Consider the following 27,545-nt stretch of genomic DNA (forward strand, 5'->3'; position numbering starts at 1 on the left):
AGTTGTTTCGAATAAAGTGAATTATCTGTGTAAAATCATACAGGCTGATTAGTACTTTGTTCTTTTTATTAAACATGTTAAATATCTAAAAATGATTTCCGGAGACTTTTTATTGTCAGTTCTTTATTGACCGATGGCCTAAAGTTTTAAATACATGTATTTTTTCTTCTTCGTCGTCACTCGATTGTCACAACCTCCTGCTCAACACAGACAAAATGGCTGACGTGACACCTGAAACATAAAGTCGAACATCATGTAAACAGTTCACTGACAGCGTCTGTAACACAATGAGGAATCTTCAAAATACAACATTAATAATAATAACAATAACAATAATAGTAATTAATCCGACAGACTTTAACATTTACAGCACTGGTTTTAGGAACTGAATCGATGCATGCAGAGTTTAAAACATATTAAAGTTATGAAATCGGGGTCATAACTTAGAGCTGTGTGTTTTATAGACTGTGTAAATGTTTAATTATATTCAGGCAGTTAAATCAGAGGTTTGGCTGGTGATCCCTTCTTTCACTTGGGAACAAACAAACTGTATATTTGGCATTTACACTTTAGCTCTTGATTATTTCGTGAAAGTTAATTGAAGGAAAACTGATGCTAATGGAAAAAACAACGAAAGGAAAATAAGAATTCTCCATTAATATTAAATGCTCAGTTGTATGTTTTTAGACAGTTTTTTTTTTTTTTTTTTACAAGATACCACGAAGGAGAAAATAAAAAATAAATACAACAACATTAAGTCAACAGCGTAACAAGCGACCCTCTCAGAGGAAAAAGTGCATCAGTACGCTAAAATAAAAATATGTAAAACGCTTCAAACAAACGTTCACTGAGGGCTGAAATTAAAGGAGCAGGAGTCGGGACGAGAGAGCGACTGCATAGCGAGGAAACGTTCTCCGAGTTCTCCTGTGAAATGTAATGACATCAATTATTCAAGTGTTTGCCTCCTGAATAAAGAATAAAGTTCTGATGAAAACATGGAACTGAAATAATTAGAAAAACAAAAGCAGAGCTGTGTTTTTTTCTCCGAGGCCTCGAGCTCAGATTCGAGTTTTTAAAAAATAAAATAAAAGGCATAGCAGGATTAACTGTTTAATGGCGGCTCCGTTGACTCCTCGCCACCGACCGTCCTCCGTCGCCTCTCAAGGTAAAATCACAGCAATTACAGACGGCAGCTTCTCCTTCGTACTGACTCTAAATATTCGCCCCTTTCTAGCCTCAGATATGCTGGCCTAGCACGTAGCATATCAGAGTACAGTAAAGGAGGAAGTAGACTTTGGTCTATCACGTTTTAGACAAACGTAATCTCCACCGTCACACGGGCTAATCCAGGCTCGTTGTCTTTGTCTGCATGCAAATGACCGGGCTCACATGTGACGCTGACAATGCTTTTTACATCAATGGTCACGTTTAGTGTAGAAAAATTAAGGGATTAAAAGCAGAATTCGTGCCATGCGGATAATGTCTCTGTTAATCAGAGATGGAGGGTGTGCTTGCTTTCTCCTGTTGCTACACTACTTACAGATGGTACAACATGCGTCAGTAACAATAGAATAAAAGTCGTAATACCCTCGAGGCCGTACTTCACTGTGATAGCACTGAAACTATAATGCCGATGTGCTAGTTCCTCAGATTTACTGTGATTCATTCTCACGTTCATTCAGGACTTTGTGGTATTCGAAGGTCAACAGTGTTTATAGGACTTGTTCAAACTGTTTGATCCATAAAATCTTAGAAAACTGTGGAAAATGCAAAGATATGCAGTTTACTGTCAGAGGACTAAAGAAAAAAGTTTACATTTGAGAATCTAAAATCAGAGAATTTGATTTTTTGGGGGGGAAATTATTAAAATCATTTTATAGTCGACAGTCAATTTAGTTGCTTAATCGATTGATTATTAAAGATGATCAGTTTACCGTCGGAGAACTAAAGAAAGCAGACAAATAAAAAATCACCTTTTAGCAGCTTAAATCAGAGAAATTAATTTATTTTAATCATTTAAATTATAGTTGACAATCGACTATTACATGAATTGCTATTGCTGATCGTTAACTACCGGTATTCTTGTTGCAGCTCAAGTACCTTTGATATCTTAAGTGCATTTTCTTTCTTAATGAACTTAAAAAATATATGCTGAAATTATTTAATTTCTTTATTGTGCCTCCAATAATAGGTTATATAAATGTTTGGGTTATTAACAAATATGTTTTATTTAAAGAAAAGTGCACAAAAAGATTTCCCAATTTAGTTCGTCCCACCGGACACAAATTCCTTCAGGCTATCTACGTTAGCTAGAAGCTACATGTGCCGATGTACATAGGTTATATGAGTCTATGTATGTATTGGTGTGTCAGCAGTTACGTGTGAATTATCTATGAATTATTGTATGTTTAAATATTTGTAATTTTTTTTAAAAAGCACAGAAAAAGAGACACGTTTCCCGATTTCGTTACGTCCCACCGGACACGAATTCCTCTGGAAGCACGTCTACGTTAGCTAGAAGCTGTGTGTGTTGAATTGTTGTTTAAATGTGGCCAAAGAAGCTAAAAGAAATCAGAATAAATCAAATTGCAGCCAAAAGGGTGTTTCAGTTAACTGTTGCTGAACTACAAAAGAATCGGATGTTCGTACGAATATTTGTAGAAATAAAACTGTCTGAGAATCACAGTGGACACGGACCTCCGGGGTATTACTGCTGTAATATATATATACACTATATAAGATATAAAAAGGTTATTGGGAATAGGTTGTTACAGGGTTGACAACGTGGGTACAAAATGTTTGTTAGTCTGTTAAACTCTAAGGTTTTTTACTGGCTCACTGTTCAGAGGAGAGGTTAGGATAATCCGCAGGAAGTTTTTCCTTCAATAAATATCTCCAGTGAGGTGTGAGCGTCTTTACTCGCTCCAACGGGTTTCCTAAAGGCGCCGTCCGACATTTAAAGATCTCCGTTTGTCCGGTACAGAGTGTGCGTCCTAGCTTAGCATAAAGATTAGCAGCGGGGGGGGTACACCTTCAAACAAAGCTGTCTTATTTACACGTTATCTATCTAAGCTAACTCTGAGCTCATCACCGATCTGAGTGCCGTGCTGTCGGAGTTACAACCGCCGTATTTTCACTGTATTCTCTCGTAACTTGCAATAGTCCTAAAATTTAAATTTGTTTACTTCCTGTTTTGATCTCAGACTACGTCCACATTAACTCATATAATGTTTAAAGTCCACAAGAGCTGTTTGCTTCCTCATATTTACGTGTTTCCTGTAAAGACAGGCAGTTAGGGAGGGACCAGTACCGCCGTGTGGTACGTCCCCGATAGTGAACAGCACAGCCCGACAGGGACCGAATGCAGCATCCGATGCAGACAGAGGACAGTTTGACAACAGGGAATAAAGTACTGAATAAAGCTTTGATTGTCTGCACAAACCCGATTGGACCAGAAACTTCCCGCCAGGTTCCAAAGCTGCTTCCATGTTTCGGGGTTTTCTGATTGAAGTTCTAGTAATGAGGTGTTAGCTGCACAAGCTAACGCCATCTGACATTACTGTTGGGTGACAGTTGGCTTCTTTTAGCAACGAGTCCATCTGGAACCTCCATAAATCCACTCGGTACCGCTGTCGTCAAACTGTCCTCTGTCTGTCTCTGAGGTTCACTGGAGGCTGCTGAGCCCCGTTCAGTTGCGGAGGAGGACGTCAGAGGGAAAACCAGACACAATAATCTCTCCATAAAATTTGATCCAGTTTCACCCAAATCTCTGATAAAGTTGTGTTTGTACAGTAATCAGTGAGCTCCACTAGCTAACTAATGAATGATTGATTGACGGGTTCATAAGTTCATGCTTATCTAAGCACGCGTCACATTTAGTTTCACAGGAAGACACAATGATTGGATTTAAATATAAAAATATAAAGAAATTTAGTTTTTGTGATGTTTTTTAGCATAATTGGTTAAATAGGGGAACAATATAACCGAGGATGTGACCTTAAAGAGTTAAAAAAGCATTTTTCATTTCACCTCGACTTAGATTCACGTGAACATGATATTTCCATAAATATCTGTCCACATTGAAACACCTCAACAGAAGGACTTTTTGTTCCCATTTACACATCTGTTTTTGTTGAGAAGAAAGAAGAAAGATGCTTTTTTAAATGAGCTTATCGTGGGCGTAGTCTCGCTGTGGCTCCTTCACTTAAAGCCGCCAATCCCAGTAAGTAAACTTCCTCTCCCGCAGTCTGAGAACAAATACAATCACATTGGGACGAGACTTCAGGACATCCTGCTGCTTGAAGGAGTGCTTTTCAAAGCCCTGAAAATAGGGCAGTAAAAAATTCAAAAACCTAAAATCCAAACCACAGGAAACAAAAAAACCAAAGCAAAGCAGCTGTATTTTCTGTCTTCTTCATACACGCAGACAGTCTTTATGAGCTGGACCTCGGTGTGATCGGGACGGTTTGAGGAGCGGTACCGGCAGTGAAGAACTGATCCAGGATCTGATCCAGTCGACTCTACCGTCAAACAAAGAGAAAATAAAATTCACAGCTCTCTTCAGGAGAAATGGAGCTCAGAGTGAAACAGCTGCCGTCTAAACAGTCGAAAGGAAAGTAGCTTTGTGATTTGGTTTTCAAAGTAAAAGTCAAAGATGGAGGAGCGAGCACGGCGCCCCCCCGGTGGAATGACAAACATGTTGCAGTATGTACATTTCCAAAGTAAAGGCCTTTTCTGTACAGGTCTGTGCGGTGGTGGAGACTGTTTTCATTAATGAGGATTCTCACGTCTTCAGTGGGTCAGTTTAAGACTTTGGTTTGGTTACAGATTAAAGTTAAAGGACCATACCGTTGATTTTAGTTTAAGTCCAATAAATTATCTCCACTTCATATTACGGATGTTTCCAAAGCATTTTTTAAGACTTGAAACCTGTTTAAAATGCACCAGTGAATTTTTAAAGGTAAGGTTTCAAGTCTCTGAATGCTGATTTTCAATTAATTCCACACACATTTTTCACGTCATTATTTTATATGAAATGCCGGACGAAGTGTGTGCAGGAGCTGATTTATTTTGTCTGGAAGACACTTAAATATCATGTTACGTGTACATAATAACCATAAACTGTGGTATGATCCTTTAAAGGTTGATACTGGGGTTAGTTCAGTGTGTGTGTGGACAGCAGGCACGTCTATCAGTGTGTGTTTACAGCCTATAGTAACAACATGGACTATTTATAGTGAGCGTTCCTTTTGGTTCGGCAGTACGAAGCGTTCATGCGTCTGTCCTCTCCGTTCCGTGTCTTCATGCTTCGCGTTGTGTGTGTTTGTGTGTTTCAGTCAGTGTGTGGGTGCACCGCCGGCGGCCTGGGTGCAGTTCAGCTTGCTGAACCCGGGCAGCCTGACGCGTCCATGGGTGTAGATGTCGCGGTCGGAGCCCTGGTTCATCCGCTTGACGAGGTTCTTCTCGTACAGCAGAGGGTGGTAGGCGCCGAGTGTGCAGGCGGCGTCAAAGAAACGCTGGTAGTAATGGCAGAGCTCCGTCTTCCTGCGGGACGGCAGGAACTCGTAGACGTGCACCACCTCGCACAGTGACATCATCAGGACGGTGCCTGGACAGGAAACAAAGAGAGGACGCTTTAAAACGTGACAATATCTGAACTGTTTATTTACTGAACTCTACTGCGTTTATTTACTGAACTCTACTGCGTTTATTTACTGAACTTTACTGCGTTTATTTACTGTAATCTACTACGTTTATTTACTGTAATCTACTGCGTTTATTTACTGAACTCTACTGCGTTTATTTACTGTAATCTACTGCGTTTATTTACTGAACTTTACTGCGTTTATTTACTGTAATCTACTGCGTTTATTTACTGTAATCTACTGCGTTTATTTACTGAACTTTACTGCGTTTATTTACTGAACTCTACTGCGTTTATTTACTGTAATCTACTGCGTTTATTTACTGAACTCTACTGCGTTTATTTACTGAACTGTACTGCGTTTATTTACTGAACTCTACTGCGTTTATTTACTGAACTCTACTGCGTTTATTTACTGTAATCTACTGCGTTTATTTACTGAACTCTACTGCGTTTATTTACTGAACTTTACTGCGTTTATTTACTGAATTTTACTGCGTTTATTTACTGAACTCTACTGCGTTTATTTACTGAATTTTACTATGTTTATTTTTGTTATTATAAACAGGAAGTGATGACAGAGTTGACGTCTCACGCACCGAGCAGGCCGGAGGAGGGCGGGTTCTTCTGGATGGGCTCAGCCATGTTGTCTTGTATTCGTTGCCAGACCTGCCACTCGAAGCGAGGATGCAGGATGTAGAAGGGCTGCATAGGATGGAGCCTCCTGTATCTCTGGTACTGGGTGAAGATGGGGTAGTCGGTCCTGTTGTACCACTGTGGGGGGGGGCACATATTAGTGTTAATGCATTACTGTAGGTTTTAATTCGGGTGTCAGTACAAGTTTTAAAACTCCTCCACAAGAGGGCGTGAGAGAGTTGAAGGTGAGCATAAAATTTAAAAAAAAAAAAAAAAAAAAAATTTTTTTTTTTTTTTTTTCAAAAAAAAATTTTTAAAAAAACTAATAAATAAAGAAAATCCTTTTTTATTTTTTTTTTTTTTTTTTTTTTTTTTTTTTAAAATAATTATTTTTTTGTTTTTTTTTTTTTGTTGTTTTTTCTCCAAAAAGGAACCACTATTTTTTTTTTTGGCTAACTTTTTATGTGGAAATTTCCAAAAATGTAGACAATGGATGGACTTTCTGCTGTGATGACGGCTTTTGTCCAAACAAACAGAACAGGGTTTTTTTTTAGCACCATTCAATAATAGATGTTGTTTTCTGTGAGAGCTGTATGATCTGTGGGGTCTTAAAAAAGTCCAATAATCTGTATTTTAGGCCTTAAAATATATGTAATAATAATGAAGTAAACGTGTTTTTGGAAGAATTATGTATTGATCGCTTTGTAACAACTACAAAAAGAAACCAACGTGGAACCAATACTGATTTTCCTTCATGTCCTTTTGGCCAATATGGACGTAAGATAGGTCTTAAATTTGGTTTTAAAAAGGTCTTAAATTGAACCTGCAGAAACCCTGATGATGTAAACGTCACCTGAGTGAGGTCAGCAGAGAAGGGGGCGGGGTCCCAGGCCACCAGAGCACCTGAGCTGTACAGAGAACTGGACAGGAAACGGTGGTCATCAGACGCCATCACCTGTGAGACAGGTAAATATTCTATTATATACCCAAATGTATGACACAGTGCCACTGACTCATATCTCATTACATAAATTAATCTTTAATAAACCCAGAAAAAATACTTTAACAAGTTTCTAAAGCACAAACTCAAGTAATTATTCTTCTAATTATTTTTGTTTTTAAATGTAGCATAAAGGGAACTATATTTAAATTCCATTCTACAACCTTGTGTTGTAAATAATACTATAACAATATAACCTTGAATCTATTTTGTACCATGTTAACATATGTTGAACTTTAAGGGGAAACCTTAAAAACAAGAACACATAAATTAAGAACTCTAATATCATCATTTATAAAAAATCCTTAAAGATTTGAGATGTTTTGTTGATATTTCGTCTTCATGTGAATGTTTTTCTTTTTTAAATCTTACATAAGGATAAAAATAGTTGAAAGCAGCATCTTCACCAGTTGGTTACTATAGCAACTACCAGCATGCGTTCAGACGTGTTGATGAAGAATAAAATGTAAAAGCCTTTGTACCAGAATAACTCAACATATGTGGCTTAAATTCATCCAGAATGTGGTTCGTCCTGTTTCTTATTAATTATATTATCAATAAATCAATTCACACTTTTCTTTACAAACCTTCAGCTCCTCATAGTCCAGTTCAAAAGAGAAAGACTTGTAGAAGATTTTACAATTAGTTGAATATTTATTATGTAAATAATCAGTTTTATAATCCAACTGTTGATGTGTATGCAACGTTATATTCACACATATTGTCAGAAGATTGTAGTTCGATAGTTTCCATTTGGAGTCTGTAATCTTTAAAAGTAGTAAACTCAACTGCTGCTATCAAGACTCGTATTATTTTCCCTTCACATATTGAATAAATAACATTATATTATTGTTTCCGCCATATTTTTAAGTCTCTTTTATAAATAAGAACCGAAAATGAGTTGAAAAATATCAAATCATTAATTTTTACAGCGTCTTTGCCGCCTTGTTTATTCACTGTACAAAACCCGTCTTCCTGTCTGTGTCCGTCAGGAGGTGTGTTTACCTGTGAGTTGATGAGGCGGATTGTGGTTTTAGATCCGACATCCTTCTCGTACCCGGTGGTGGGCGCGGCATTGAAACGCAGCACGGCGTCGTGAGAGTCTGCGATTCAACGAAAGAAATCAGTTTTAGAAGAAGTGAAACTGTCGGAGTGACTGACGCAACACATTCACCTAACGGCCACTGGTGTCACTGTTAACAACAGTTTTCTGAAACATAAAGAACCTTTAAGTTGTGGTCAAAGAGACAAAATAGACTCCCACATAAAGACAACCTCGTCCATATGTGAACATCCATGTAAAAAAAATATCTCACCGATCTCTTTCCCCAGTCCGGAGTATCGGAGCGACCCAGCGGACGACACCACGGCGCAGCTCTTGTACGGCCCGAGCTCAGAGGTTAGCTGCAAGGACGGCAGCTGGGCGGCCCAGGGCAGCGAGGAGAAGGGCTTGAGGTCAGGGGTCAGAGTCGTGACCTCCACCTTGTCCTTAAGTTGGCAGAGAAGCTTTGGGCCGCTCAGCTTGGGCCTGCTGGACACGCCGCCAGGGCCCGAGAACTCAACCCCGTACTTATTCATCGCCTGAATCATCGAGATACAAAAGATGTTTAAGGACACAAAATAAAACAACCTGTTCTGAAACTGAACTTTCAGATAAAATGTCAGAATTGTGACAATATATTTAGTTTTTCCTCACCTGATAATTCTGCACCACCTTCCTCAGTCTGCTTCCCAGCATGTTACTGGACATCTCGTCATCCCAGACTTCTCCCAGGAGCCCGTGAGGCCCGAAGAACTCGGCGTCCCCGCCTCGCCCGCTCAGGTCCCCCCTCCGCCGGCCTCCAAACAGGGTCTCCAACGCGCGAGTGAAGGGGCGCGGCAGCAGCCGAGAGAAAAACCCAGAGGTGTCCCGCTCTCTCGGCCTCCGCTTCGGCGTCGTGTCCGCGGCGGCTTCATGGGTGTGGTTTGGAGAGGAGAGGACCGGGATTGGGCGGTGAGGGTCCCCTGGGACGACCCCCGGGAGCTTCTGGGGGTCGATGTTGATCGGCTTGGCTCCGCCGCGCAGCACCTGTGGGGGTCAGAGGGACGTAGATCGAACCAACCTCAGAGGAGGAAATCACTCAATAACCGGACAAACTTTCCCTCTGATTTTAAAGATTTATGTTTAAGAGACAAAACTGTTGTACTATATTTAATCTACTCTTACATGTCTGTATCAAAGGTTCAGTCTGCAGTAACTACAAAATCCAATCAAAGACCAAACTGCAGTCTTCAGTGTCAGGACAATGTTGGAATCAAAACAAAGGGAATCTTTATGTTCTCCTCTGGGAACTCTGACTGACTTCATCTGTGTGTTATTAGCTGAGCACATTGGAGCAGATAGTTCAGATATTACTGCGCTAACTAGCTATGTATTAATTAGAATAAATGTTTCATAGGTTCACAAAATAATACTTAAATTCTTAATAACTAATCTATTTCAGCTTTTTACACATGAAACAAAAAGAAATACAGATTTAATGTAATAAATGTAATTTTGTCAGGAAGAAGACAGACAGCAGTTACAGCTCTACCTAACGTACCGGAACCCTAACCCGAACGATTTTCATGCCAATATTCGATATGAATTCCCTTTAACTACTAAGTTAAATGATCATGTAATGGTTTCGGTTGATTTTAAGGTGCTAAAGTAAAGACGAACTTCTTACCTTTCTAACCGTGTATCGTTTTAAACATTTACTTTTGCTCGGTCTTTACTAGAGTCTGTAAAAGGATGCTAACACCGGTGATTTAGCCGTGAGCTGCCGGTGTCCCGAGTCGAACGGCAGCGTCCGCCCGCTGTAAACATTGAACACTGCTGGTGTTGTGGGGGTATTAAGTTGTTCCTGAGACTGACAAACTAACATCAACTCATCTGGGATCGTACTTTCCCCCTTCAAAATAAGATACAATGCTTTAACAAGTAACAACTCTAATTTATGCAGTTATACCACTATACCGCCACCTACTGGATATTTTGTTAAACACTTCTCATTTAAAATACAAGCTGATGCATTTAATTTAGCAATTACAGACACATATGCTGTATGCTCATATAACAATTACCTGTAATAGACTCAGTGCAGAGTTAGTATGTAGCATAATATAACAAATAAATGTTCATGCATACAATTGTATTATTTAATCAAAAGACAAATGATATGACATGAAAAATATTTTACTAAATTGAAAAACAGCAATATTTACAATATATACAATATATACAATATTTAAAATATATACAAACAAATAGATAACAGATAATCAAATTAAAAACAAATTAAATAACAAACTTATCGAACAAATTAAGGCACCAAAAACACCAAAATTCATCTTTGTCCAGCTCCTCCCAGCCGAGACAAATGCTTGAGAACGAGGCCACTGGCCACACAGCCCATATTGTGTGACCTACTCATGAAAAATTTATTTAAGAACATGTTTTGAATATCATGGGATGGCCCAAAGACTGTTAATGTTAAATACAATACCAGTGGTGCCGTGGGTCCTGCAGACGGCTGGGAGGAGCTGAAAGGACAATGGCTGAAAGGCCCTGGAGGCCGAGGCGCCCGGGGGTGCGTTCTGCGGCTGGGACGGGAGCCACCAGGCAGGGTAGAGGAAGTTCCTGTCGGCACTTGGCCACACAGATCTTCCATATTGGATGGATCAGACATCTCCTGAGCCATATCCTGCCTTGGTGGTATTCCTCCTACCTTGGTTAGTATAACGCACCTCGGAGGAGGTCCACTGAGATCTATTTACCAGGGATGGGGAGTAGGGATTGGGACAAGGGACAGGGGGTGAACTAGGGACAGGGGGTGAACTATCAGGGATGGGAGGGGGGGGGGGGTCTTTGGTGTGGGGGGTCCCAGGAAGATGCTGATGGGGTTGGCGGAGGTGGCGAGGAGGTCCCACACCGCGGTCCGGATGGCATGACCCGTGACCAATCAATGGCTTCCGGGTCCAGAGGGTAGAGGCCACACTTCCTGAACCCAGCCACCACCACTCCCCGATCCTTCACCCTCTGATATGAGTCCCTAAGGACCCTTGAAAACTCCTTCTTGGAAACCAAGAAGGAGTGGGTCATTACCGACAGATCTCCTGTAATTCCAGAGAAATCTGCCTTCAAGGGTCCAAAGAAACTCATATCCAGAGGCTGCAGGATGTGAGATGTGTGTGGTGGAAGGCACAGGAGAATGACCTCCTCCCTCTGTGCCACCCGGACCAGCTCTGGATCCAGGTGGGATTTGTGCCCATCAAAAACAAGCAGCAGCGGGCGCTCCTGCGCAGCGAACTTCAGGAAATGCCCGACAAACCACTTCCTGAACAGCTCACTGTCCATGTACCCTGCCGGTGACTTCCCGTAGAGGGCGTCGGGGACCCCCTCCTTGTTATAGGGCCCCCCGGGATATCCCCCCTTGTAAATTATGAAAGGGGGGATATCCTCCCCAGCCGCGTTGAGGCAGGCCAGGACGGTGACGTGGTCCCTGGTCCCCTGGGCCTGCCTGTAAGCATGTTTTGTCCCCCGGGGCACGAGGACCTTTCGTCTCGACGAGTCCAGCTGAAACCCCGTCTCATCGCAGTTATAGACTTGACAGGGTTTCTCCCTCAACCCGTGCTCCTCCATGGTGGTAGTGAGGAGCCAGAAGTAATCTTCAATCGCCCCCCTCTTGGCACATGATGCCCTCCCACAGTCAATATTGTCTGGGGTCCGAGAAGTGAAGCGCTGGCCTTGCCTCCTGCGGAAGTTGAGCCACCACGTCTGGCCCAACTTCCCCCTTCTCTCTTCTGGACAGCACTGATTATAAATTGCTGTCGCAAAAGACTGAACCTGAGGCTTTGTCAGTGGAAACCCATGACTGGCAGAGTAAAGGCAGTACTCCACCAGGGAATCTTCATCTGCAGGGGTGAGAAGTGGCCTCTGACCGTGCACACAGTCAGAGGCCACCCTTCCACTGACTCGGTCACTCAGGCTCGTTTTTGGGACCCCAAACTGTTTGGCTGCCTGCCCCAGACTCAGCCTGCCTGCTTTCACCTCCTGGATGGCCTCTCCCATGGCCTCCGGGGTCCACTTCCTCGTCTTCCTCTCCCTCTGGGGCAGCTGTCTGATGTTAGACATCTAAAAGAGGCAAATTATTTCAGAAATTACAGTAACATTTTTATAGGTATTTCATTTCATGTTGCATCAACAAGCACAAATGTATTTATCACATGCTTACTCACAAATATACTTACCTTAAACCAAAGCATTGTTTTTAACCATCTTGATGCACCTGTAAAGGAATAAAAGCAAATCTCTCTCTCACACACCCACACCCCTTGCCTACCTTATGTCTCTCTCTCTCGTATTCTCTCTCTCTTGTCTTCTCTCTCTTTCTCTCACTTCCCCTCTCTCTCTCACTTCTTCTCTCTCTTTCTCTCTCTCGTCTTCTCTTTCTCTCTCGTCTTCTCTCTCTTTCTCTCACTCGTCTTCTCTTTCTCTCTTGTCTCTTCTCTCTTTCTCTCACTCGTCTTCTCTTTCTCTCGTCTCTTCTCTCTCTCTCACTTCTTCCCTCTCTTTCTCTCTCTCTTGTCTTCTCTCTCTCTTCTTCTCTCTCTTTCTCTCTCTCTGTTGTCTCTGTTCTCAGACAGAAACACAAGAGCAAAATTGAGTTTCAACAATACTGTTTTTATACATAAGGAGGTGTATCTATATAACCAATATTTTCTATCATAAAAGCCTCTACTGGCTTTCAACACATCTCTCACACCCCTCCCTCTCTCTCTCTTACTCACACGCACACACCCATCATATATCAATTATTACATGATGACATCATGATAAAAAATATACTTTATTTATTTTAGCTTATAAACAAGAAAATACATCTGAATAGCTAATTTGAACCTTATTTTTGCATTAAATCTTCATGTGTACTGTGATACTTCACAGCTTAAAAAAACAATGCTGCGCTTGCTCTGTTCCTTTGTTCTCCTTTCCCGCGTCTGTAACTTTTTCAATTTCAATAAAAAAATTTGGCCTCCGCCCACCTCGACCACAAACTGTATAAACACAATATCCGACATTTTCATTAGCTAGACTAATCAGTGTAAACCTAGCTACGATATGTACCCATATGAGAGCTTATTTAAGCTGTAAAGTGAAAATAGAAACGGACTTTTAAAGTTAACTGGATCGTCGCCCAAGCGCAATCTAAGCGTTCCCGCGGCTTCCCCTCATTAAAGTAACTTTCATATAATAATTATACATGTAAATGTTGATGTATATTTATGAAAAACCACATATAGACTCTGTAAAATGTAGAAATTCCTTGGACTTACGTTAGATGGCGATCGTGTGCCGGGAAGTACCGCGAAAAGACCGGAAACTGCATCAAGCTGGAAGTCGTTCGGGTCACGACGCCGGCAAAATCAGCGTTCGGGTTAGGGTTCCGGTACGTTATATATCAGTTTATGCTAATACAAACACAGAGTGCAGTATCTGCAGTTTGGGGTCAGAGGTCAAATAATAGGTCGTGTATTTTAGGCGACGCCATAAAACACATTTGGATCGACAGTCATAAAACATTGTTAGCGTAGTTACTGAGGTTCGCCTGTAGAGGGCAGTGGTGTCTAATCGTCTAACAGAGTGAGTGGCTCTACATGCTGTCGCTGCCTCTCTGATGCCCCCGACCTTCCTCGCTTCTCCAACCCAACTCTCCTCTCCTCTCCCGGGTCTTCCTCGCAGTCAGAGTCCTGGTTGGAGCCGCTGTGAACCACCTTGTTACTGCATATGATCTCTAGAAAAGTGTGATTTGTGACGAATACATCGTAATATCACGCAGCTGTAACTTGTAGATGTTGTTTGAAGAGTAGGGAGGATTCCAGCTGACCAAGATTTTCTCAGACATTTTACCCTGAAAACTCTTTGTTCTTTCCCAGATTTACTCCCAACATCTCCAGTTGATTCCAGTCTGAATACAAAGGGCATCGTCTCTTCTCTCTACAAATGCCAGACCACCCGGGGAAACATGTGGGCTGGACCTGGACGTGCAATTCTCAGAGGTCTAATTGGATGAAATACCTCCTCTGCTTCTGCTCGACGGGTCCAGTTTACGGTTACATCAGGATCCGCCCAGTTCTACAAACATATTAGGAACGTTTTTTTAACCCCTTTAATGAAATTTACTGCTCTGAGTATCAACCCGCATCCACTCACGGTCCGTGTCTGACGTGGCATCGGATAACAGTGTTATTGCATTTACAGCCCTGCTGGCAAAAACTGCTAATTCTCTTCAAATGGAAACATGCATCCCCTCCCACACAGAGCAGATGGGTGAAAGCTTCACATCAAACTGGAAAAGATAGAATACGCTTTAAGAGCCTCTGTGAGGAAGGTTCATAAAGAATGGCCTCCATTTTTAGCTTAGTATCGTAATAAGACGTCAGTTTGGGAGGAGGCACACGGACCCCCCACAATAGATGCACATTAGACATATTTAACCCCCAATTTGAGAGGATTTTGTCTTAAGGAGTCTGAATATTTGTTTTATTCCAATCATTAAACTGAGATCAATATCAAATACAAGTCACGGCTGCATATGCTAACTGTTCTAGCTGCTATTAGATAGTTAGCGGTCCTATTAGCTGCCTGGAGCTGGAAGGACAGGAGGAGTCAGCGGCTCCGACCAGGACTCTGACTCTGACTCTGGGGATGAAGACTCGGCGGGTTCAGGCAGCAACACGAGAGGAATGAAACGGAGGAAGAGGAGCCAGTTTGTAGCCAGTTAATTAGTAACTGTTAACGTTATCCATCATCCATCGTATCGATCAGTCTGATCAGTTTCAGTTATTTATTCTGTGTGCTGAACAACCAGACTGTGTGATGTTACACTGTGTTGGAATAAAGGAACTAAAGGTTCAGTCTCCTTGCTGCTTGTTGTGATTCACAATCATTACAGCTGTTTAACAGGCTGCTGTTCACATATACACATTATAATCAATACATTAAAATCATCAACGTGTGACGACTAGTTGACTATTGGCTTTAACGAACGACTACTAGTTAGTAATCTAAAGTTAAATCTACCAACTCGACGACATTATCCGACTGTATTAGCAGTGGTAGTCTGGATGGAGTCGGAGCTCATTAACACCTGAAACCAGCTGTGGAAATATCAGTGTTTTGTATTTTGTCAGTGAAACACAGCGACGGACCTTGATGACAGAGTGGGTACGAGGCTGAGCCCGGGTTCTCGCCCGGACCCCGAAGATGGCGTCTGTGACGGGCACGCTGTTCTCGGCGCAGAGGGCGTAGAGCAGGGCCATGGAGATGCAGAAGAAGGCCATGCAGAGCACTCCGCGGCGAGCCCGACGCCTCAGACGCCACAGCAGGCTGACTCTGTCCATCGCTGCGCCGGGGATCTGCAGAGGACACATTCACAGACACACTGTCCACAAGAGTTCATCCAAAACAACAAATAAAATCAGAGTGGAAGCGAATTAAGGCTCAAACCCTGCAGGCACTGACTCCCCCCGGTCCTCCAGCGCCCTGCAGTGACTCTGTGCTCAATCACTGACTTTAAAGGTGCTGAAATGTCTGAATTTTTGCCCCCAACTGCGAGTTTAAATATGCATTATTTGTACTTTCAGCTGCTGTGAGAGGGAATGAAATCTGGACTGATGCAGTGTTTGCTGGCAGCGCTCGTCTGTACTGAGAGCTGGGGTTTTTTTCCCTGAGCAAGTGGGTCAGCAGGATCTCCTTTCCTCCCATAAAAGACAGACAGCAGAGGAAGCACTGAAGCTCTACTCAGAAACAAGCTCTTATCATGGCTGACATTCACACTTATAACAGGAACGAGAGCTGCAAACGATAAGAAATGGACGCCTGATAATCTGGGAATATAAAGTGGTAAAAATATGAAACTTTATTTGTGTTTTTCTGATTTCACAGAAGCTTTTCTAAAAAATTATAATAAAATAAATGAACATTTGTCTTTCCAGGACATTTTCCAGGAGTTTTCTTGACGATACAGGACAGCACTTTCTCACAAGTGGTCATAAAATTTAGCGTTAGGCTTCGTATTAACACATCTTTAAAGACACAGAGTTCATTACGAAGTGTCTCAGGTTCGTTACAGGTAGGAGGTCAGTATTTATACGAGAAGTCGACGTTAGCCCGATTTTTCTGCAGAATCTCCGGTGATTTGACCAGTTTACTACAGTTTACTACAGATTACTACAGTTTTCCTCTAACCGAAGTTTACGTAGGGGATGAGTGAGGGGGTAAAATACAATTTACATTTTCCAGGACAGCATAGATTATTTTCCAGGATATTTGATCATTAGTCTCTGAATTTCCAGGTTTTCCAGGATGCGTGGAATTCCAGCCTCTCAGCTTTTTGTACCCTTGGTTGTGCATAAACTCTGAATTTCAACAATAACTATCGACTGAAAAAATACCTGTATTTATTGATGGTTAACAGAAACTGTGTGTGTATAAATGGGGATAAATAATGTATATAAATAATGTATATAATGTACGTTTATGTTCCTGTAATGTGTAAATGAGATTGTCACCTTGGTTGGTCACTTTGCTTTAAACACTTGAGTCCTGCAGTGTGCGAGTTGTTTATTTATTTGTGTATTTGTTTTCTCTGGCTCAGCACTTGCCCTCGTTTGGCTCAGAAACTGTTTGCTTTGTCCTCTTGTATTCTTACGGAGGCCCACGACTGTCAAGGAAATAATTAAAATCTATAAACAAATAAACGTATTTTATTAACTGACATTAAAATTGGCATTACATTTGTAAGTATAAATAAAAAACACATAAACAGTCAATAAATACATAGATTAATTAATACCTAAATAAATAATGCAATAATGGTAATAATAATAAAAACAAAACCATCTGCAATAATGAAATGAAATATTTAATTTGTAATTTGACTCTTTAATGACTGATAATTTAGACAAATAAAAACAGGTTTTCTGTCTGAATCCTTCCTCTGACGCTGTGAGCGAGTGAGTGAAACAGCGAAGAAGAATAAGGACGCAGGAGTGTGCCGTCATTGCCCCGGGTGAAATCAGGGAGAAAGAGAAGAGGAGGAGTTGGAGGAGGAGGAGGATGGCTGGATTCATCAGTCAGAAAAAGAGGAGGGAAGGCTGAATGAGAGAGGTCTAAACATAGTGAGAGAAAGAGAGACGGAGAGAACGAGGAGAAAAGAGAGAGGGAAATGTTGGAAGTCCATTATAGGAGTCCGTTTTTTTTCCCACAATGCATTTCCAGCTACACTCGACCTCAGTCACATTCAATGGAAGTAAATGAGGACATCAGAAGAGTCTGGGGGGATATTAATAATGAGAAAGAGGACCTCTGTGGTTTGAGTTACAGGTTCCTGCCTGCAGTTGGCCACCAGGGGGCGATAGAGAGGTTCTGGCTTCACTATTGGAGATCTTTAACGTCCATCTGACTCATATAATCTATGTGTTGATTGATATTATTATTGATTGAACAATCCCTGAGGAAAACCTGCTATGTTCTCGTTCTATTCGAGAACCAATGTTTTAGTTCTGGCGGAGACACTCCAGATGGTTTTAAACAAGGTGCCTGAACCGGTTCCCTGGTGGCGGCTCGCCCCGATAGACTGACTGCAGTCATTGCAGAATGGCTGGAAGGATGAAGGCTCGTACTGACACTTACTGTTTACTCATCGTGTGTGAAATCAGCCACCACTAGAGGGAGCAGCTATTATTAATGATCTATTATTAATGTTTTAAGATGGCTGTTAATACAGGTAATATTGTTTAACCTTATCAAATGAATTGAGCGTCACAATCTGTTTAATCTAAACCTAAAGATCGTCGCCACTTTATCACTGTATCACGTTAAACATGGCGTCAGAATTACCGTATCGATGCTTGGCTTACGAACCAAAAAGTCAAGGTCATTGAGTCCGAGCTGTTCTGCCACATTTGAAGAAATGAAACTCACATGAATGAGTTTTACATTAGAAATGCACATTATGGGTCCCCAGCGTTTAGAAACTGCCAGATGCTAATTTGCATATGTTTGTATAAGTAGCTGAATCAATTTCTGTCATTTTTAAAGATCAAAATGGTCGTTTAAACCGGTAGAGGTCATATTTTAACTCCCGGTGGGCTGATTCTGATAAAGTTTGAGGTTATTTATATGCTTAATATTTGTGGGCTACATTTTGGACTCAAGAAAGCTCAATGTCACTGCTGTGAATGCTCAGATGTTAGATTTTCTGCACCACTGACCTCTGTCTTGTATGTATTTAGCATGTAAATAACTCTCTCTATCTAAATCAGCTCATCAGGAGTTGAAATATGACCCTTACTGGCTTAAAAGGCCGTTTTGATCTTTAAATATGTCAGAAACCTCCTGTATGCCCATATCGGTGATTTTGCCTATTAATGCTAATTATACAAACATATGCAAATTAGCATTAGTTTCTAAATGCCAACTTGAGCCTGTGTTTATTCTCAGGCAACTTCTGCATTATAAAGATTTGATAAATAGAAGATTAATGGACATCTATTCTCAATGGACACAGTAATGACCCTGTACGTGTATTACATTTGACTGACTCATTTGTTTAATACGCCGCGCTGTTCACATCGATGTTTTATGGAAATTGCGACAATCTTTTTTCTGCATGAATAGGCAGTCGAATCTGCAGCCGCATTATTACTGAGGATAATGAATCAGTTTTTACTGATATGGGGTCATATTTCAACTCCTGATCAGCTGATTTTGATAAAGTTTGAGTCGATTTTGAGGTTATTTACATGCTAAAGACATACGAGACAGAGAGACAGAGAGACAGAGGTCAGTGCTGCAGCAAATATAACATCTGAGCATTCACACCAGTGACATTGAGCTTTCTTGAGTCTGAAATGCAGCTCCAATATATAAAGCAGATAAATAACCTCAAAATCAACTCAAACTTTATCAGAATCAGCCCACAGAGTTACCATGTCTCTCCCTCAAAGAGCCTGGTGGGTGGCGTCGGGTAATCAGCCAGATTGAGTTCACTTGGCCTGGTGGACTATATAGACTGGAGGCAATCAGCTGGTCTCTCTCTCTCTCTCTACCTTGGCTTTCACTGTGTTCGGTTTGGTTGAATTTGTTTGTCTTTAGCTTTATTTCTTTTTTAGTTTTGTTAAATAAACATATCTTCAGTTACAACTCATGTGCGTTCTCTCCTTCTTTGTCCAGCCTTGAGCCGGGTTGTGTACCAGTTTAAACGGCCATTTTTTATTAGGAAAAATGTCAGAAATTGATTCGTTGTCCTAAATCAACCCCCAAAACCTCTCCTATAGTGTCCAAATCAGCCAAACAGTTGCTGAAATATTGTCCATATACGTGATATTTAATGCTGTCTTAGCATCAATTTCTAAATGCTGGGACCCTTAATGTACATTTCTAACATAAACTACAACATGTCCAGGTTCACGTTGCTATAAAAACAGGATTGAAGAATAATACTGATGTTTACCAGCAGTGGAGCTGAACATGTAAAGGTCACAGGGTCATTACGATCAGGGAGACGTGAGGTGAATTTACTGTGGAGGTGAAAGGGACGGGTGTGTGCATGTGTTCATCAATTAGAAGTTTGTTCTAAGTGCGGCTGCAGATTCGACTGCTTATCCACACACAAACAGACGGCCGCAGTTTGCATAAAAGATTGAGGTGAACAATGTGACGTTTAAACAAATGAGTCAGTCAAATGTAGACACACAAAGAGAGAGGTGTTTTAGATTTCGACTCACTCTCCGATGATGTCATTACTGTGAGAATAAATGTCCATTAATCAACTCAGAAGTTTCCTGAGAATTACGTTTTTATGTTTTCTTCAGTGTTGAACTGATCCACTGATATTCTGTCTGTACATCGAACTGCAAACAGGAGCTGCTGATGATCATTCGGCTGCTTTTAATGTTGCAAATCAGGCAAAATGCAAAACAAACACGGGCTCAAGTTGCAGCCCACAGTGGACCACGCCAACTCTGTCATGTTATACTTTCTGTTTACATCCCAGTCTTTTGAAGTCTTACAGTAACGTACACAGGGATTATCCCACCAGTGAAAGTAAGAACAAACACAGGAGTCTGCGATCTGACCCCCATCCTCCGCAGTCCACAGAGTGATTTAACCCTGTGGCTGAGCTAGTGAGGCTCAGACTCACACCAACAGTATGGACACAGTGAAATATAAACACTGAGCCAAAATAAATCCCTCGGGGGGGGTGGTCTAACGTGACTCAGCGTTTCCTGCACCAGGTAGAAGAATGCAGTTTTTAAAGCCTTAAAATCAGAGGCTGCAGAGCGTCCAACTCGCACATAAAGAACAATATTTACACTGCGGTTATCTTTCTTCACAGCCCACAGGGACACAAAACCCCTCCGTGCCGATTCTCGCCTCCCAGTGGAGGAAACATCCACCAGGGAGGGGACCCCAGGCCTGTTCTGGGAGGGGTTATATACCCCATCTGGCCTGGGAGCACATTGGGCTGCACCAGGAGGAGTTTTAGTGCATTGGAACTGCATTTAAAACGGGAATATTGAGTATAAAATGTGACTTAGGAGCGCCAACCTCGGATTCTGGACGCCACCTGTTTATGCTAATGTGCAACGTGGCCAAATGGGCCGCAGCCAATGACAAGAACACAGACCAGAGGACGACAGGGATCAATTGAATCCACTGCCTGCAGTAAATGGCCCCCTGTGGCCCGCCGTGCTGCGTACGAGTGCAGGGAACGTATGCGATCAATATGTTCCTGTTTCTATACATACAGCAGCTGCTTAGCCAGAGGCTGAATGTGCAGCAGGCGTGAGCTCAGTCCGAATAACAGACGATGCGTCCCGGTTTTGTGGGGACGAGAGCAATACTTTATACCGCTGAGCTCACGATGGTTTGTTTCCACTTCCATTCAAACTGAATTCAGTTCTGGATCCGATCGTTAATTTAATAAAGGGGCAGGGTTTTATATACAATGATTGACAGAGGAGGGTGATTTTAAAAGTCTAGTTTTGCTGCTGATTGGAAGATCGATCCAGTTCTGTCAGGACAGATAGAATAACGGACACTGACGGCTGCCTTTTAATAGTTACTGTTGCTGCTCTCAATGTACACAGCCCGGCAGATTTAGGAACTAAAGCGTTCATCACAAAGTTATCACACAGCGCTCATTGTCCTCATATCTGGCAGCTGAAATAAAACAGTGACTGAAAGGATCTGCATGGTGGACCTGAGCGAGAGAATAAAGAGGCCTTTGAGGGGAAACAGCTGCTTCCACTTCACTTCAACAGAAGGAAGGAGCAGTCTGTGACCTTGTTTCTCTCACATCTTTATCAGCGTTACTGTGGGTGAACGTCTGTCAGCGGGGGGGCCGTTCCGCTGGTTTTAATCAACTTTATTCAATCTCTCACCTTTTTAAGTTGCAATGCTGTTTATTTGCTTTCGCTATCTATAAACTCCAGAAGGAAATATCTGGCGACTGCCTCTCTGCTCTCTTGAATGCACCAAAACATGATAAAGTGCCCTCATTCCCAACCTTTTCCCTTAATGGGTCCCTTTTCTATCCCTCAGCAAACTGATTCAGTGACATATTTTATGGATATTTCATATTATATTCAACCCAAACAGTGAGCTCAGTAACTGCAGGAAGTTTGTGTGAAACCAGTGATTTGCATGAATTTTAAGAAGATTTTTAGGGAACTTTTTCGGTTCTTTTTACAGATTCAGTGTTTTCTTCTCCCTGATGCTCGACCGTTGTTCTATTAGACAGTTTACGTTTCCTCACAGTGAACCATATGTTGAGATATCAAGAAGGCCTTGCGACCCCCCTGTGAAGCTTTGGCGACCCCTAGTGGAGGCTCCCGACCCTCAGGTTCTCTCATAGGTTTTGTGTAACACGGACAAGCTCAATGTTTAAGGGCTGTTATGGCACAAACATGATTGATTTATGTAATTGTATTAAATTTGTTGTATAAAAGGAATCGATACCAAACGAGTAGCTTGTATCGAAGAATCCGAGAGAATTTCTGAGAGTGAACCAAAACAGTAAAGTTGTAGCCGACAAATAAATAATGAGTTTGTTTACTGACTGTAAAGCTCCGTGAGAGGAGCTGCAGATGTTCGTCTCATAAAAACATCTGTTACAGACGCTTTAGGTTCACTATCAGCACATAGAGAGCGGATCACCTGCAAAATACGACGACAGAGAACCACAGCTGCTGCTCACACAGCTGTGGACATCCAACATGGCCGCCGGAGGATGTGACACCTCCTCCTCCTCTCAATGAATGAATGAATGAATGAATGAATGAATGTAACATCACTGCAGCGCTGCAGGCTGTACAGCTTCAGACAGATGGTGGTGTCACCAGATATCTGCTTAAAGATGTCGCCCTAAATCCTCTGCCTTCACACACACACACACACACACACACACACACACACACACACACACACACACACACACACACACACACACACAGGCAGCCAGAGGTGTTTGTGTATTATGCATGGATTTGTGGAGCCATAAACTACTCAAGATTAAAAGGTAGGGCTGCTGCTGCAGAGTGAGTGAGTGTGTGTGTGTGTGTGTGTGTGTGTGTGTGTGTGTGTTTTAATCTGGCCTGGCGGACTGAGAGTGAGCTCGGTGGTTATGTATGTGTCAGCAGCAGTAAAGCTCTGAATCAAACCGCAGCGGCTGATTGGTCGGCTGCAGTGTGACATTTATTCCAGCTGCTCAATGTCTCCGTTTGTGGCAGAAAAAGATCAATTATGAGCCAACAAGAACTGAAAGAGAGACCAGCCTAAAACATTTAGATTCTCTGGACCCTCGTGAACAAATATTAAAAAAGTAGAATATATGTATAATATATTTATATACACAGGCTTTACAGGTAGATTAACGGCTGGCTGAGTACATCTGACGCCACATTTAAGGTACGTTAGGAGAAAAAAGGAGCAGCACTTAATGAAAATAACAGTGACAGAGGAAACACTGCACAGGTACAGCGGACAGAGGAAAGCTTCTACAACAGGATAATGACCCTAAACGTACCTCAAAATCCACCACAGACCAACTCAGGAGACCCAGCTGAAGGGCCCTCACAGACTTAAATATCCTTAAACGTCTGTGTGTGGATCTTAAAAGAGCTGCAGGACGTGCCTGCGATTATATGTTGAAGTGTTTTGGGAGGAAGAATGGGAATAAAACAGTGTATGGTGCCCAATCTATTTATGTTTGTTCAATTTATGAAATAAAAATAATGTAATATATTGTGTTTTATGTTCCAAACCCTTCGAGAGGCCGAGTTCCTCTCTCTCATCAATGAAACAACAAAGTTATTTGTCAACAAGTGACCAAACCTTCCACATACATCTGTATTCAAATATCATATATTTATAAGGGCTGCACGATATGGTAAAAACATAATGCAAATGTTAGACAGCAGTGTTGTAAAGGAACAACTCTGCAGCTCTACAGTTCTTCATTAGAAAGTTGTTTGTCACATTTTACTGTCATTTGGATCTTGCATTTGGCCGTATTGTGATTCCGATAATATAATCTTTCCACACGTACGCTTTACTCGGGTGAGCTGCCTATATATATATATATATATATATATATATACATATACATATATATATATATATATGATCTCCCCTTCCCCCAACAGAGTGAGAATGATGTGCTTTCTAATCAGAAGAGGAGAGCGACAGTCGATACTCAGATCCAATGATCTGACACTGAGCTGTATCAGTGTGTCAACATCTATTTATTCAATTTGTGGTTAAAATTTCCTCCTCAAATTCAATTAGTGTATAAATCCATAAAGCTGTTTACACAGTGCATCACATTATGTGAGATATCATCGGTGCTGTTAGTAAAACGTCTGTATTACAGGACAAACTGCAGCTTTATATGGAGGAACCACTACAGTTGGACCAGTTCCTCTACCGGCCACTAGAGGCTGGCTCCAGCAGTGAGTCTCCACGAGGCTCCGTAATAAACTGTCCCAACATGTTTACAGCCTTCTGGTCTCCAGAGCTACTTTCTCTGTTCATGACGATTTTACAACTCACCTGTTTAAATTATATTAAGGTTAAAAATACCAGAAATACTAACCGGTTAAACTAATTATGATATTTTATTAACGTACGATGCTGGTTAATGTCGTCTCTCTGCAGCCACCCGCCGCTAACCGGGGATACAGGCTGGTTTTAAGAGTCCTAATTTGGGGCAGATTTGTGACTCTAGCAGCTGGTTTCACTCTCTAACCTCACACTGCTAATCTGTCAGAGAGGGAGGATGGTGGAGCCGAGCAGAAATACCCAGATTATGGTGAGTCAGGACGACATTAAGCACTGAGAAACCAGCGATCGCATTATAAAACAGCTGTCAGCCTCGCTCTACGCGCTGACTGACAGTTAGATAATGTAGCGTTAGTTTACCTGCTCCCCTAAAGCTGTAACATTATCCTCTGTTAACTTCACATCATCACAAAGTGAAACCAGCCAGCGGCATCGTGTATCAGCTTTCCCGACGACCATCAATCAGCCATGAGATCCATCTCCGGCTATCTGTCCGGTTATCCGGCTCGTGTCCGTGTGACTTCAGTCGCGTCCCAACACGTTCACCGACGTTTAAACGCAGATGATGTAACATTAAATATAATGCTGGACTATCTGACTGAGTTCAGTGTTTAAATTAAGAGACAGTTTTCTGACTGTTGGTCTAGTCGACTAATCCAGATTTAACTTTCTGTTCAACCCGGATACTGAATTTAACTTTCCAGCTATTTATTTCACACAGTAGTGAGTTAACATGAAGACTCCTCACCACCGAGAGCTGCTTCTCGTCTCGGTCAGTTAGCATGAGGCGGACAGAACCCGACCCCCGCACTGATTTGGACCAGGAGAGTCCAACCCGACTGACTCCCGGCTGACTGAAGCCTGCTGCAGGTGAACGAATCCTGACGCCTCCACTGACTGTTACTACGGCTGGGTCATCTCTGATTTTACACTCTGGACGCTGTGAGGAGGGTTTGTTTGTTTGTTTGTTTGTTTGTTTGTTGTGCTGACGTTACCTTGTAGCCCATGCTGTGTGGTTCCGCTCGCTGTTGTTGTTGCTGTTGTCGTTGTCGTTGTTGTTGTTGTTGCTCAGAAACAAGCTGCTGCCTTCAGGTTTCCCCTCATGGTCTCTGTGGACGGAGAGGTGTTCACACTGTCAGCTGAGTGATGCTCACACTAATAAAAATAATATCTCGTTATTTTTTGGGATTTTGGCGATAACGATAATCAGTCGATATCCTTTAACTTCATGTGATCTCGTAGGTCCACTAGTCATGTGACTGAATCCTGCCATGCTGTAGAGAGCGCTGCTGCACCGTGTATTAATGGATGTGAGGAGTTTCCGCTTGTTTTTCAATATTTTTGGCGAAGTAATTTAAATACTCGATAATGGAAATTTGCACATCGTCAAAACAACGTTGATATTATCGCAAACGGTATATATCGCCCACCTCTAGCTCACACACACACACACACACACACACACACACACACACACTCACACACACACACACACTCGAGCTCTCTAACGAACTCCTGCAGAATCTGACTTCGGGTTCGGTGCAATCTAAAGATCGTCATGATGAAAAGTTATCATAACTTCTTTGTAAAAACTGGGGCAGGGAAGGAGACGATCTAGTAAAAGCAGGGTCCAAAAAAGGCAGGTCTCATTTAGGGCCTGGTTATTTACAGAAATTCTTTGTTAAAACCTCTTAAAGCTCACCGGGGTTGCCTGATTAAAGCTGTTAGTTTGCCCGATAAAGGCCTGTCCCCCGATAAAGGCCTGTCCCCGATAAAGGCAGGGTGAGTTCAGTGAACACCCGGGCTTTTATTAGAGTTTTCAGTGTGCTGGTTTTGAATTATCCTTACATGCACTCATATTATTTATCATTCAGACTCAAGATCGACTCTCCGAGATACTTCAGAAATATTTATATGTAAATATAAATAATAATAATAATATAATATAATAAATGTTTCTTCCAGTATGTTTTTGATGATTATCGTAATAAATCGCGATTCTCTTTGGCGGGATGATCGCGACATGTCTTGCGAGGTCCAATAACAGCCGATCTGCATTGATGATCAATAATCTGTCACACATTTACGTCAGCAGGTGGCGGTGTTCGCCAAGAGCAACGGAGAGAAAAAACAACGAGTATTCAGCGGGACGGTAAACGCCATCAAAACACGAAGGAAGTGGTGCACGCCAGGAGCGCCATACCACAGGAAATCAACGGTTTCTGATCTGTGTGATCGGTGTTTTTATTGATTGTTAAACTAGTCTCTGAATTCCCATCTGACCCCGAGTGAACAGCAAGTTCTCATTTATCCCACGTTCAGTAAACGCTCTAAAGTGTGCGGCAGTTATCAGTTTTATTATTGATTATTATGTACGTTGTTATCATCAATATTATATTATTGTTGTGTTTGTTAAAGATCTGAACTGGAGAGAAGAAACAGATAAAAATGTTAGAAAATAAATAAAATATTTCTGTATTTTATAATCTATAATTGTGTTAGAAGTTTATACAGAACATATAATGATTACAGCAGATAATTAATGTAGTTCAAATTAAAAATTAAATTATATATTTATTTAAATATAGGCCATCATCAGAGAGCACGCGAGTGACACAGGATCAGCACAGGAGCATGATGGGAATAAATGCATTGATCAATATATCGATCAATAGACAGACAGACAGACAGACAGACAGACGTGTTTTTACGGTGTTGCGCTGATATTCGTTGACCTGTGTAAAGTGATGCTCCTCCGCTACCAGCCCGCCAACCGCGTCGTTCCTCTCTGATTTATCGTCGCTACGGTACCGAGCAGGTTGTTGTTCCCGCCGCCATGTTTCCCGGTGAGTCCCGCGGGTCGCCGTCCCGTCGCTGTCCGTCCGTCCGGTCCGAGGCCGCTGTCGGTGTCCGGTGGCATTTGTAGGAGCACGAACCGGAGCGGTGAGTTCTCTGCTGACGACCGCGGAGGCTGCAGCGGCACCGAGCGCGGCAAGCTAGCGGCGCGGGAAACAAACGCGTTTCCGTCCAGATTGTCAAAATAAAAGCTTGGGTTTCTTCTTCAACTGTAATGTTAAAAATGAAAAAACAAAGAACATATAAAACACTATTTACTT

The 27,545-nt window shown here is 41.9% G+C and overlaps 1 protein-coding gene across 2 annotated transcripts; it reads right to left on the reverse strand.

Moving 5' to 3' along the window:
- Window positions 1-106: 106 nt before the first annotated feature.
- On the reverse strand, window positions 107-27,443 carry st6gal1 (ST6 beta-galactosamide alpha-2,6-sialyltranferase 1). 2 transcript variants are annotated; one of them, XM_051400837.1, is made up of 9 exons: window positions 27,165-27,443; window positions 25,425-25,538; window positions 15,513-15,719; window positions 8,977-9,348; window positions 8,597-8,861; window positions 8,286-8,383; window positions 7,134-7,235; window positions 6,244-6,418; window positions 107-5,608 (listed from the first exon to the last, which is right to left on the reverse strand). In XM_051400837.1, exons 2-9 carry the CDS (start codon window positions 25,434-25,436, stop codon window positions 5,337-5,339), a joined length of 1,503 nt encoding a protein of 500 aa, XP_051256797.1. In that variant the 5' UTR covers window positions 25,437-25,538; window positions 27,165-27,443; the 3' UTR covers window positions 107-5,336. The 2 variants fall into 2 exon arrangements, with proteins under 2 accessions (XP_051256797.1, XP_051256798.1); XM_051400838.1 differs by having other exon boundaries at window positions 27,141-27,443.
- Between the last annotated feature and the right edge of the window lie 102 nt (window positions 27,444-27,545).

The sequence above is a fragment of the Dicentrarchus labrax genome, unplaced genomic scaffold (genome assembly GCF_905237075.1).
Source record: "Dicentrarchus labrax unplaced genomic scaffold, dlabrax2021, whole genome shotgun sequence".
Classification (NCBI taxonomy): domain Eukaryota; kingdom Metazoa; phylum Chordata; class Actinopteri; family Moronidae; genus Dicentrarchus; species Dicentrarchus labrax.